Source organism: Urocitellus parryii, chromosome 5 (genome assembly GCF_045843805.1).
Source record: "Urocitellus parryii isolate mUroPar1 chromosome 5, mUroPar1.hap1, whole genome shotgun sequence".
In the NCBI taxonomy this organism is placed as follows: domain Eukaryota; kingdom Metazoa; phylum Chordata; class Mammalia; order Rodentia; family Sciuridae; genus Urocitellus; species Urocitellus parryii.
This window is the reverse complement of record NC_135535.1, coordinates 200,409,986-200,422,816: the sequence shown is the minus strand read 5'-3', so window position 1 is coordinate 200,422,816 and position 12,831 is coordinate 200,409,986. Positions and strand designations below refer to the sequence as shown.

General features: G+C 53.6%; 1 protein-coding gene across 3 annotated transcripts in view; it reads right to left on the bottom strand.

Moving 5' to 3' along the window:
- Positions 1 to 12,831, bottom strand: part of Grk5 (G protein-coupled receptor kinase 5) — a 192,152-nt gene that overhangs the window by 40,366 nt on the left and 138,955 nt on the right. For all 3 annotated transcript variants that reach the window (XM_026384279.2, XM_026384280.2, XM_026384281.2), the window contains one exon: positions 12,076 to 12,153. In XM_026384279.2, coding sequence (XP_026240064.1) covers positions 12,076 to 12,153 — 78 coding nt within the window. The remainder of the gene's footprint in view (positions 1 to 12,075; positions 12,154 to 12,831) is intronic.

Below are 12,831 nucleotides of genomic sequence, written 5' to 3'. Positions count from 1 at the left end.
TCATTTCTTCCTTAAGCGAAACGGACACTTTCCCTGACAACTTTCAGATGGCAGATTGCCTCTGAGGACCCCCCAAAAGGTACAAGCAACAGAATGAGGGGTCACGAGGCCAGGAAGTGTCTGAAGAAGCCCTGCTACTGGGGGGCAGTGTGCAGTTCTAGCCCCTTCATGGGCCCTGCTGACCTGGCCACCAGGCCCCAGGCACTCCCTGCAAATCAGCCACAGCCCTTGCAAAGCAGAAAGCAGATTGGGCTCAAAAGACCTAGATGGGTGTTTTCTTTGCTAGTCAAGTAGCTTTGCAGAACTCAGGATGAAGAATTTGTAGGGGTCGGAAAGTGAGAGAGGACATTTTTAAACAACGGCAGAATGTAACCAGGGGCCCTGAGAGCTGGACAGCTTTAATGAGAAGGAGAGGAAACTACATAGTGACCCTGACCCCAGCCTCGATCCTTGACGTCAAAAGCAAAAGATGATAATTAACAAAATGCGATGTGTCCGGACGTGGAGTGAGGGGCCAGCCGAGCTCTGTCAGTTTGATAATCCCCGGTCGTGACCTGCAGGCCCAAAGTGTGCAACCAGAGATGACGTGCTGTTTACACAGGCTGCACACAGGGGCTCACAGGCCCCAGAGCAGCTGTGAGCAGAAGGGATTTTTCCTGGCGAGTGGTCTGTAGGCAGCCACCTCTGCCACCACATGCAGGTACCTTGCAAGTGAGCTCTGGTCCCAAGGGGTAGGGTGCAGAATGCTCAGGGCAGGGAGTGTCCCTCAGGCTGCGTGTGTGAGAACCGAGGGCACAGCCAGCTGACTTTCTGTCTTCTAGAACACCCACTGCTCTCCTCATCCTCAGGAGCCAAAGGAGCCTCAATCTGAAATGGGGTTGGATTTTTCTCCAGTGAAGATTTCATTCCAGGGGCTTTGGGATGAAGGAGCAGCAGAAATATCCTCAGATCTGAGGAATTGGGCCACATCAACCCACTTCCCTGAGATGTCATCTCTCTGCCTAATGTCCATGGGTGGGGTAGGCCACATGGGAGGTTGGCCAAACACAGGCACCACAGGGACCAGCATGCTGTCCACCCGAGACACAGCCGGGGACAGGGAGCCCTCAGGAAGCCACTCCGGAGAGGAATTCTGGGCAGGAAATACCCTACGCACAGAAGTGCAGGGGTCAGAGGCACAGCCTGCTCTGCCAACATCTAGGGACATCCATTTTCTGACCTGGAAGGTCATGAGAAAGGAAAGAGGACCTGGAGGGGCCTGCTGTGAGGAGCCCCAGTGGGCACGTCAGCCTCGAGGGCACCTTAATGAAATCAGGATGCGGGTGAAGACAATTTTTGTCCCAAGAAAGATGGGTCAGGGGTTGTCTGAAGGACGATGACACAGTCATTAAAAATGTCACACAGGGATCCTGTGAGAGGAGACAGTGCCGATGACAGTGTGTGAGTGGAAGGCAAGCCCAGGAGGGGCCCCGGAGAGAACAGTGGGGTGGACGTGGCGGAAGACAGCCCACCTCCCCGACTGGACTTGGACAGATCGGGATTAGACCCCAGTCTCACCCCAGTAAAATGTGGAAGTGGCATTTTCACGTGTACAATTCACCACAACCTTTTTTCCAAAAATCTCCGCCCACACAGAAGCCCTGTGCCGGTCAGTTCCCCACTCCTCCTCCCAGCAGCCCTGTGAACCGCCCTCTACTCCATCCCTGCGGATTCGCTGACTCTGTACACCTTGCGTGGTAGACCATACATGAGTGACCTTTCCTCTCAGCGTTCTTCCACTTAGCACAGTCTTGTCCTCACTGTGGCACGGGTGGCCACTCAGTTCCTTTTTCCAGCCGAATACCATTTCGTGACGTGAGTGTGCTGCATCCTGCTCATCCATCCAGCTGCTGCTGGACACTGGGGTCGTGTCTACCTTTTGCTACTGTGAATAACAGCTCCTATGAACTTCTGCAGGCAAAAGTCTCTTTGAGTCCCTGTTTCCAATCCTCCCGCATCACTCTTTCTAGCTAAAGAATCAAAGTAAAATGTAGAAATTGTGTCTACCGCCCAGGACGGCCACGGAGGCGGAATGCACTAGCTGTGTCAATCATGCAGCGCACAGTAGGTGCTAAATAAACGTTGCTCTCTCCCACCTCTTCCATTAAAACCCGCTTTAAAGGAACACGAGTGAGTTAGGATTCTGTGCTCAAGTGTGGACCTCCTGGCACCACCCGCCTTCTTTGCTCTGCTCGAGCATCATTATTTTTCAGCATTTAGACACTTACTGCCCTTCCTTCTCTCCAGGCAAGGAACATCCCTGTCTCCTCTTCCAAGCTGTGTGAGTGTGGGGTCCAGTCCTTTCCTGGGCCTCAGTTTCTTCACCCAGCAAATGAAGAATTTGACTTAGCTTGGTGTTTTTCAATCTGGGTTCCACGGAACCCTAACTGTTCTCGCAGTCAGAGCCTGAGGCAGGAACAGGCAGGAAGGCGAAAGAGGCTTCTAGCCCCAGCTGGTCAACCACAGCAGGTCCCCTTTATCCATGTGCACACTAGAAAGCTGCAGATAGAATTCTTGGCCCTGGGTGAGCCAGTTTCTCCTTGGAAGACTATCATGAGAACTGAGAACTGTGATATTTCAGTCATGAGTAGTTGCCCCCAAAACACTAGCTCCTTCCTGTCTTGCCCAGTGAGACACCCAGTGAGCACAAGTGAGCACAAATTCGCTTTTGAATTCATCTCTGCTCCTCTCCAAAGTGGAAGATGGAGAGGCCCACCCCCCACCCCCACCCCCACCCCCACTGCTTAAGCAAACGCCAGGTGTCAGGGCTATAGCACCCTGGATGTGGCCCATTGACCCAGGAGCTGTGCAGGGCCAGGCCTGGTTGACACTTGGATGGGGGGAACCCCAGGAAGTCCCTTCTCAAGTTTTCTTTCCAATCCTCTTCCATGCTCGGGGCTCTTTTCAGGGCTGTGGCAGGAAGCTGGAAAGGCCTGGAGTGTGGCCCAGCTGTCCTCCCCCTGTCCAACCATCCAGCCAGACCCTCTGCACAGGCCAAGGTGGACTCTGAGCTTACTGGATTTGTTGACAAGAGGATGGAGGTCTGTTCCTGTGTTGGGACACAAGGGATAAGGACTGCAGCAGAAATGAAAGGTCAGGTCCAGGGCCTGAGCCTAAGCCCCATGGAGAATAGGCCAGGCACTTGCAAAAGAGGCACTTGCCCAAGTGACCCATGTTCCATGCCCTTGCTGGTTCTGGAGACCAGTGGGTGGTTAGATGATTAGGTGGACCCTACCCACCTCCCCCAAAGCCACAGACCCCAGGAAGGACCCTGAAGAAGCCTGAACTAGTCCAGTGCTCTTTGTTCCATGCTGTCACCAACCCCAAGCCAGCGTTTCCATAATGCTTCATTACTGGAAGCAGAGAGCTGGACAGGCATTTCCAGGGGCAATGTGTGCCTTAGGAGCTTCAGCGACACTATCAAATAATATTGGCTCAGTCAGGGAAAAGCTTATTCTTTTCAATTCTCCTTCAAGCATCTGATCAAGATGAAGTCTCAGCGTGGTGCTACTGTCTTATTACCAATCTCTGACATTCCTAATCTTCAAAACCACCAGAACGGAGGCCTACAGCCCAGAGCCTCAGGCAGGCAAAAGGATCTAGCTTGGATTTAATGCCAATTTCTCCAGCTATCTTTATGTATGACAAATTAATACTGGTTTTGCGGGTACGTTTCTGAAACAAGATTTCCTTTTAAAACTTGTTTAAGTTGAAACATGAGTTGATTTAAAGAAAAATGTTATGTAGATAATTACAAGCCCAGTTGGTAAGTAGGGTAAAAGCCCTGAAGGTGCTATAAGAATGATTGACAGTCAGGAGCCCATACGAGTGCCATTATTTTTATCAACCCCGTACTCAGATGAGGAAACTGAGGGTCCGAGGGTGCATAGCTGGAAACTGGAAGGACTTGGATTCGACCTGGTCCTGAGGATAGGAAGTAAGGCTGGCTGTCCCAGAGGCCAAGGTGCTAAGTACCGGCCTGCTTGGGCTTGCTCGGACTCCGGGGGCTGGAGTATGCAGGGTGGAGGGGCCACGGAGGTGGTGGGTTCCGTGAGCCAGGGTGGGGATGAGGGGAGGCAGAGAAAAGGCAAACTTAGAACGATTACTTCTTTTTTTCTGGAGAGGTTTAAAAGATGGATGTTTTTATTGAGAGACAAACAAGCACTAGGAATAAATTTCCTTTGTGCAGAAAAGAGGGCTTGATGGGTAATCTCCCCCGTCACCGAGACAAACTTCCCAGACTCACCCAATCATCGACCATAGAAACAAGGAGGCAGCCCTAAGTCTACGGGGGGGCCAGGAAACAATACTTTGCCTGTAGACCTTTGGCCAGCAAAGTCCTCCGGGAGCCGCCTGTGCTGGGCAGTCCCCGCCATGCACAGAGGAGCGTGTTGGCAGTACACGCCAGGAACCTGTCCTCACCCTCTGCCCGTCCTGGTGCCCAGGAAGAACCCCACACAGGCCTTTCTTGGAACCATCCACTAGGTTTGAGATGCCTCTGGAATCCACTGCTACTTCCTCGTAAAATCACATCCAACCTGGGAACCACCTTCCAGGCCTTGATCATCAGGGTTTCACTGATGGGGATCTGGCCTGGTGGCTCATTGGCCCAATTCAAATGAACCGCAGCAAAAGGTCCCACAGTGGGCACTGCTGAGGTGGGTCACTCAGGGGCTCTGCAATTCTGGACCAGCCCTTCTCTTCCCAACCCTCAGCTGTGTGGTCTGTAAAATGGGCACAATCACACGCACCTTCGGGAGCTGCTGGGAAGGTCCACAAGCAGGTCTGTGAGAAGCCAGAGCTGGGCTGGACTCGGGGGGCTCAACGGCTGAGAGTATTGTCAAGTCAGCGGGATGAGGGGTGGGATGTCTGAAGGACCAGGCCCGGCCCTGACCTTCCTAATGGGCAACAGGGTTTGGTTCTCCAGAGGAAGAATGGTTCATGGGGCAAGAGGACTTGTTTCCTTTGTCCCTAAACAGGCCCTGTCCCCGAAGGAAAAGAGGACTGCATACAAAAATAGATAAGACAAAGCAAAACAAATACTTTAAAAACAACGAACAAAAATGAAGTCAAAGTTAAAAACCGTTATGCTTCAAAGAGCACCATCAAGAAACCGAGACGAGGGCTGGGGTTGTGGCTCAGAGGTAGAGCGCTTGCCTGGCGTGTGTGAGGCACTGGGTTCAATTCTCAGCACCACATACAAATAAATAAAATCAAGGTCCATCAACAACTTAAAAAAAAAAAAAGAAAGAAACTGAGACGACAACCCACAGACTGGGAGAAATATTTGCAAATCGTGTGTTTGAGACCTGCAAGCAGAACATACGAAGAACTCTCGCAACTCAACACTAGAAGGACAAGCAACTCAAGTTTGAAACAGGCTGAGGATTTGAACACAGACATTTTTTAAAGAAGATACACAAATCGTCAATAAGCATGTGGAAAGATATGTGACGTTATTAGTCACTAGGAAAACTCAAATCAAAATCATGTCAAGAGGTTGGGCGTGGTGGTGCTCGCCCGTAATCCCAGCAGCTCAGGAGGCTGAGGCAGGAGGACCACAAGTTGAAAGCCAGCCTCGGCAACTTAACGAGGCCCTAAGTTTTCAGTCTCTAAATGAAAATACAATAAGGGCTGGGAATGTGGCTCGGTGGTAAAGTGCCCCTGGGTTCAATCCCTGGTTCCAAAAAAAAAAAAAAAAAAATCATGTCGAGATATTACTTCATACACAACAAGATGGATAAAGTAAAGAAAATAACAAGTGATGAGAAGTGGAGAAACTGGAAGCCTCGGGCGCTGCTGCTGGGAATGACAGTGGTCAAAACCGCGGGCCAAGGTCTAGCAGTTCCTCCAATGATTACACGTACAGTTACCATTTGACCCAGCAATTGCTCACCTGTCTGTAGCCAAGAGTGGTGAGGACACGTGTGTGTACATAACTCCCACATGAATGCTCCTGCTAGCATAATTCATAACAGCCTCAAAGCAGAAACTGCCTGTGTCCATGAACTGATGAGAAGATAAATGAAATGTGGAGTGTCCACCAACGCAATATTGCTTGGTCGTAAAAGGGAATGAAATACTAATGCACGCTACAGCACGGATGAACACTCTGTGGCTGAAGAAGCCGACACAGAAGGCCACATATTATATGACACTCTATTTATGTGAAATGTCCAAAATCAGCCTAGTGATGAACAGTGAGTGGTTGTCAGGGCCTGAGAGAAAGGGGACAGGGCAAGAACTGGTAACAGGAATGGACAAAGGAGGGTGGTAAATGTCTTGGATAGGTAGTGGTATCTGGGTGCAGTGGTACACACCTATAATCCCAGAGGCTCGGGAAGCTGAGGCAGAAAGATTGTGATTCAAAGCCAGCCTCAGCAACTTAGCGAGACCCTGTCTCTAAATAAAAATGTAAAAAGGACGGGGATGATGTGTGGCTGAGTGGTTAAATGCCCTGGGTTCAATCACAGTATGAAAAAAAAAAAAAAGGTAGGGGTAATGGTTGCATGACCGAATATTTTTAAAACCACTGAATTGTAGATTTTGAAAAGGTGAATTTATGACATATGAATTAGATCTTGATAAAGCTGGTATTTTAAAAAATAAAATCGGTAGTGCTTAGATGATATACAATACTGTTTCCTTGGTTACTTACTACTACTTATTATTAGAGTTAGGAATATTTGCTGGTGCACCCCCAATCAGGGTGACCCTTCCTTCTCTGCCACCACCATCACTTCTAGTCCAGATCCCCAAGAACCCAGCGCGCACATCTGGTTGACTGTGGGATTCTCTGGCCAGTGCCTCTGAGCTGAGGAGCCTGGGAACCAGCCCGTCCACCCAGCACCACACCAACAATGTTTTCAGCTTGGGGTTTGAGGGTGAGAAGGCTTTCCTGGTGCGTTCACCTGGTTTTCCAGAAGTCTCTGCATTCCCCGGCCTTCCTCTTGACCTTGAGAGGAAGTGTCGTGTATCACTTCCAGGTCAAGGCAGTTCAAAGCTCCTGTGCCTCCTTCATCCCTCCCTTCCTCTTGGGCGGTGGCCATGAGACAACACGTCCAAGATGGAGGAGCCACAAAAGTGGTCAGGATCCCTGCATCACCCATGGAGAAGCTCCCGAGAGAGAGATGACCCAATCGGATTATGCGTGAGAAAGAAAGAAACCTTTGTTGTTCGAGGCCCCTGAGATTTGGGGTGGGTTTGTTGTGGCAGCTTGCATTAATCATCTTGACAACACACTGCATGTTAATGGGTCCAGCCTTGCCGTGGCGCCCTCTGTGGCTGGGGCCTCCAGACCCTCCCTGGCCTCTCAGCTCCATAGCTGGGAGTTGCACGTCTGATAATTTCCTCACTCAACAGCCTGATTTTGAAAGCTCAAAGAAGGAAGGGGAAGGCAGAGGACCCCAGCCAGGTGTCTAGGATGCATCAGCAGCATGTTGCCCTCTCCGGTTGTCCTGTGGCACGACCACCCCGCCCACTCACAGAAGAGGACCAAGAAGCTCAGTGACCTTCCTGAGGCTGTGCTGCTAAAAGAGGTTGCATCTCTCTGCTGCCTCTCAGTTAGATCCTTCGTTTTTCAGCCAGTCCCAAAGCCCACCCCTGCCTCATGTCCTATAATGGCCACCAGAGCAGAGCTGGCCTTGTGTGGGCAACTGCTGCAGGATTTGGGGCAGCGTCCAAGGAGTGGGCTTTGCCTCTGGGGATGGAAGTTTGAGCAAGGCTTTGCAGAGTGCCCTGCCACAGGGAGAGGACTGTGGCTCCAGGCGTGAGCATCTCCTTGGAGCAGGGACTTTCCATCCTGGCTTCTGGCAAATACTCAGTGTCAGTCATTGAGGGACAGGAGCCAGTTCCCCAGAGACATGAGGCAGGAGAGGTGAGTGCCGTGAAGGGAAGCTTCCCAGGGCTTCCCAGTTCCACCCGAACCAACTTGCTCTGGGAAGATGCCCAGCAGGGAACGCAAGCAGATAATCATCTCTGCTAATGGACTGATAACCCGCCTCTGCAGCAATGACCCTATCCTGTGCTCCTTGCCTGGGGTCACCACCCACTCAGAGACTCAAGACAAACCAGGAGGTCATCTGCAGTTCCTTCAGGCCCACACCTGGCTGTCACTTTTCTCTTAACATTCTCGAAGCCCTACCCCCACTGCTCCTCTGGCCCCCTCATGGCTCCTGCAGCAACTCCCAGATGGCCTCTGCTTCCTGTCCTTCCGCCTCCCCTCATACTCCTCCATTCAAGGCCTTGGTCAACCTCCTGACGTCAACCTCTTCGGCATGGTTTCCTGAGCCCTGCAGCCCCGAGGACCACCCCTACCTTTCGCTCCTACCCTGGTGACCATCCGCACCCTGAGCTACTCTGCACCAAGGGCGCTCGGCCTTGTGCTGTGGCTGGTCCGCCGTGGCCCCATTCTTTGAGGTGGGGGCTGCGGGTGTGTGCAGGATGCACAAAAGTAGCCCTGGCTGCACCTGTTTGATGCTAGTCATGCCTCCCCGAACACCAACTCCAATGTCCCAAGACATTACCACGTGTCCTCTGGGGCCAAGTCCAGACCACTGCTCTCTGCCTTTGCTTCTGAAAGGTTCTTTCCCTCCTTTTGTACCTGGTTTCCTCTGCCGCCTTCTTTCAAATCCACAACAGCATCTTCATCTCCCAGGGGCCTCTGCTGGCTCGCCCAGGCTGGGGTAGGGGTGGCTTCTCAGGACCCCCCTCCCAGCACAGAGCACGACTCCAGACACACTGCATTCAACTGATCTGTTTATGTTTGTCCCTTTTCTGTAAGGTGGGCTGCTCAGAACCCCCACCTTGGAACAAGGAACACAAGGAGCATGTGCTCAGAGACCACCGGGTCGGAAGGATGGATTTTGACTGGAGACAGAAGAGCCCTGTGCATTGGAGGGGTCTGGGCAAGGCAGACACAGAAACAGAAGTGACAAAGACCCAGCAGGAAGCAGCACCTTCCAGGACAAAGACCAAGAAGACGTGGATATCAAGAGGAGACTGAGAGCCAGGTGTGGTGATGCATGCCTGTACCTCTGTAACTCAGGAGGCTGAGGCAGGAAGATGACATGTTCAAGGCCAGCCTCAGCAACTTGGCAAGACCTTTTCTCAAAAATGAAAAGCACTGGGGACGTGGCTAAGCATAAAGTACCCCTGGGATCAATCCCCAGGACCAAAAAAGAAAAAAAAAAAAAAAAAAAAAACATTTGGGTGATGTGGCTGGAGCCCAGTGGGGGCTGTAGGAGTGACCACAAGAAAAAGGAAGTAGGAGCAGGAGGAGGTATGGTCACAAAGGCCCCAAGAAGACTTCCGCAGCCCCAGGGTGTCCAGCAGAATGCTGAGGGGGTGGGTGGGGGTGGGGGGAGTTTTGTGGTCAAATAAGTTTGGGAAATGCTTTGTTAGCATAAGTAGTTTTCCTCATAGCAGGACTTCTTGAGCTTTCGATGTGCTCATGCGCTCGTGAGATGGCGGCCCACACTGTGCTGACCCCAGGGCCTCTGGTCAGTGTCCTACAGCTACATCTGAAAACGCTGCCTGGAGCTGACATGTGAGCTGCATCTTAGGAAGGCCCCCAGGCAAGGATCATCTGGATTTGGGGGACAGTGGCTCTGGGGGTTGACAGGGGCATGAGCCACTAGCTCAGCTCCTCAGTGGGTCCCTTGCTCCGGCACCTGGGGCTTCTGCAGCCCTGAGAAGTAAAGTGGGCTCTTGAGCTCCTGGTGGAAGGCTGGGGGCACGGTGCAGAATTTATTGAAGAAAAGCAGTCGACCCAAGAGATGGCCTCCCCAGGCCCCTGGGCTGTAACAGATGGTGTGGTTTAAATTTCAAAAATGGAGGAGTACTTAAGGAAAAATGTTGGCAGGCACAGAGGCACTTGTAAAACCATCTGAGCTGATGGGGCGTCTGGGCCCCATGCCTCCAGGAGTCGAGACTGCTCTGAGCAGAGGTAGGGAGGGCTGGAGGGCCCGGATCAGGGTCTGCTGGCAGAGGCCTCTGGATGAGGTGGGCCAGGAGGGCGAGAGGGAAGCCCTGGCACCTGCCTACATCCTCCCCTTGGACAGGCTGCCAGCGTCTACTCCAGCTGCACAAGGGGAGCACAGTCAGGCAAGGCTGGGTGGAGGGAGCACCCCACCCCACCCCACCCCACCAGATGGCAGGAAGCTGCACACCCCAGGGGAAAGGCCTGGGGTCCCAGCATCACCCAGAGGTGGGTACAAGTCTGGCTCTGCCACTAGCTGTGACCTGGCAGGTGACAGCTCTGTGGAGCAGCCTCATCCTCAGCGGTAAGAGGAGCGTCTGCAGCAACTGCAAGGACTCGGACAGCAGGTCCTCAGCTCCTGTTAGTCATCACTGTTTCTGGGGACACAGCCTCAAAGAAGGTATGGAAGGAGAGCTGGAAGGGCCCAGCAGAGCCGCAGCAAGAAGGCATCTGGCAGAGGGCAGGTGAAGATGCAGCCTAGCAAGTGACTTGCCTCTCTGGGGCCTGGCAGCCTTGTGAATGGGACAAGGACACTGGCACCACCAGCAGTACCATCTCGGAGGTGCCTGACCCCTTCATAGTAGCCAGGGAGCTACTATTCTTCTCATCCTTCTGGGGCACTTCCTGCCCTCAGGGTGGCACCTCCTCTGGACTTGGGTCCCTTTTTATAGTGTTCACAGTGTTTTCAGTGGTGACCAAGAGACCAAACATGCACCTCCCTGCAGCCCCATGGATAAGTCACTGGCTGCAATTGTGGGTGAGCAGGGCCCCCGCTCAGAATGACTTCTCCTGACCTCCTACACCTGGGACCCTCACAGACTCCAACAGGCCTGTGTGTGGAAGCGGGCAAGGCAACGCTGCCCAGTGGCCCAGCAGAAGGAGCGGGCAGCCACATCTGCCCAGGCCATGTCTCGGCCGGAGTGAGCTGGGCCTGTTCTGAGTCTGAAGCATTTCACAAACATTAATCCTGTCACATCCAAACTTTGCAAAAGGACTGGGGTGTGCACAGCTCCCAGAGGGAGAAGGGTATGATTATGACAGAGAGACTGACAGCCACTGTGTGCACGTGTGTGCGGTGGCCTTCAGTAGGCCAGTGAGCAGCAGGGCCCAACGGGAGCCACACTGCTGGGCGTGAGCCTGGCTCATGAGGGAAGCGAGACAGCCACTACCTACTGCATTCCCTGGACAGGTCCTGGTCCTGTGGGCTGTGCCAGCCTCGGTCCACCAGGAGCCGGGGCGGCTTCCCAGAGGACCACCCTCTGAGGGGCTGGTGCCCATGACATCAGGGCCCTGAGCAGGAGGAAGCCACTGTGGGCCCTGGGAATGCCCAGAGCTGTTCACAGGCAGGTCTTGTCCCTGGCTGTCACTGCCTCACGAGGCGGGTTTGGCAGGGGCGCGACTTTTTAAGAAGGGAAACTGAGGCCCAGCGAGGGAAAATGAGCAGAACACTAAATGGGCCAAGAACAGACTTCTCCGTCATGCGGGTCGAAGGTGGCAGGTCCCAGAGCACCCAGTTTGCCAGGACCCGAGGGGTGGCTCCACCTGGCTCCTTCAACCATCCAGTGGGCACTAAGGTGGGGAGGGGGTGGCCCCTCACCCTCCATCATCTCCAGAACACACTCGGAACTCTCCGCATTCTCCTGTGTGCCCTGTGACCGTCCAGACCCGGGGCTGTGCTCGCCTTCTGGATCCCTCCTGGCCCTCTCTGACCTCTGGGAGCTGCCCCTGGTGAGCCTTTTCTTCCAGGCACTTCCAGTTCAGCCAGGGCTCTTCCCCTCCTGCCCCAAACACACAGTGTAGGCAGCGGGAGGACCCACGGAAGGGACTCACTCAGTGAGCAGGCTTCCTCCCTGACACAGCCTGGCCTGGACCCCCGCCTCTTGCTGCTGGGCTGGGGGTGCCCTCTGGTTAAGGACGAGAACCCAGCTCTCTGGAGACCATGGAAGCCCCTGGCCCTGCACTTCATGGTGCCCCCAAGTGGCCTGGCAGGGACCTGGGGCCCATTTCCTGGAGGGGGCCTCCGGTTCCTCCTGCTGCAGGGTCTGGAGGCCTCTTACCTTTGGGGTGAGGTACTTGGTCATAATTTCCTTCCCTTTCTCTCCCAGCTTTTCATCTGGTGTAACTTCGTATTCTGCCTGAAACAGAAGGAGAAAAAGATAGAAGATTTGCCCGTGAGCTCCTTTAGTTAGAGAATCTTGGAGCCCCGGAGAAGACCCCCGGAGGCCACTGACCAATCTTCTTCTACAGGGCAGGAAACTGAGGTCCAGAGAGCAGGGCAGACCTGGTCGAGCAGCCCAATGTCTAGTCCAGATTTCTCCACACTCTCCCAGGACGCTGGCTCTAAGAGCAGCACTCTCCATGCAGGCTGCCCACCAGAGATGGACAAACACTGGGACCCAGAGCAGCAGGACAGACCCTCTGGTGGCCAGGAGGGCAGCATCTGGAAGCTGGGGTTGAGGAGCGCCAATTCAGATGAATCAAAGGCAACCACTGGAAAACAATGGGCCACCCAACTGGAGCCCACAGAAAGGCTGCCCCAGGCCACTCAGACCTCATGAGTCACGTGCCTGGACAGTGTGCTCAGCTGTCTCAAGTGCAGAGGGTCGGCACCTGTGGCACCTGTGTGAGGTTCAAGGCAACCTCACAGTTCAGGGCCCAGGGTCTGACTTCTCCCAGGCCAGCCAGGGGCACTCCTGGACAAAGGGAAAGGGAAGGTGGCACTTGGAAGATCCAGGGGGATCCAGGCCCACTCCCATTCTGAGAGAGCCAAGGGTCCCCAATCCCCAATAAGAAATGCAAACCCCACAACCATC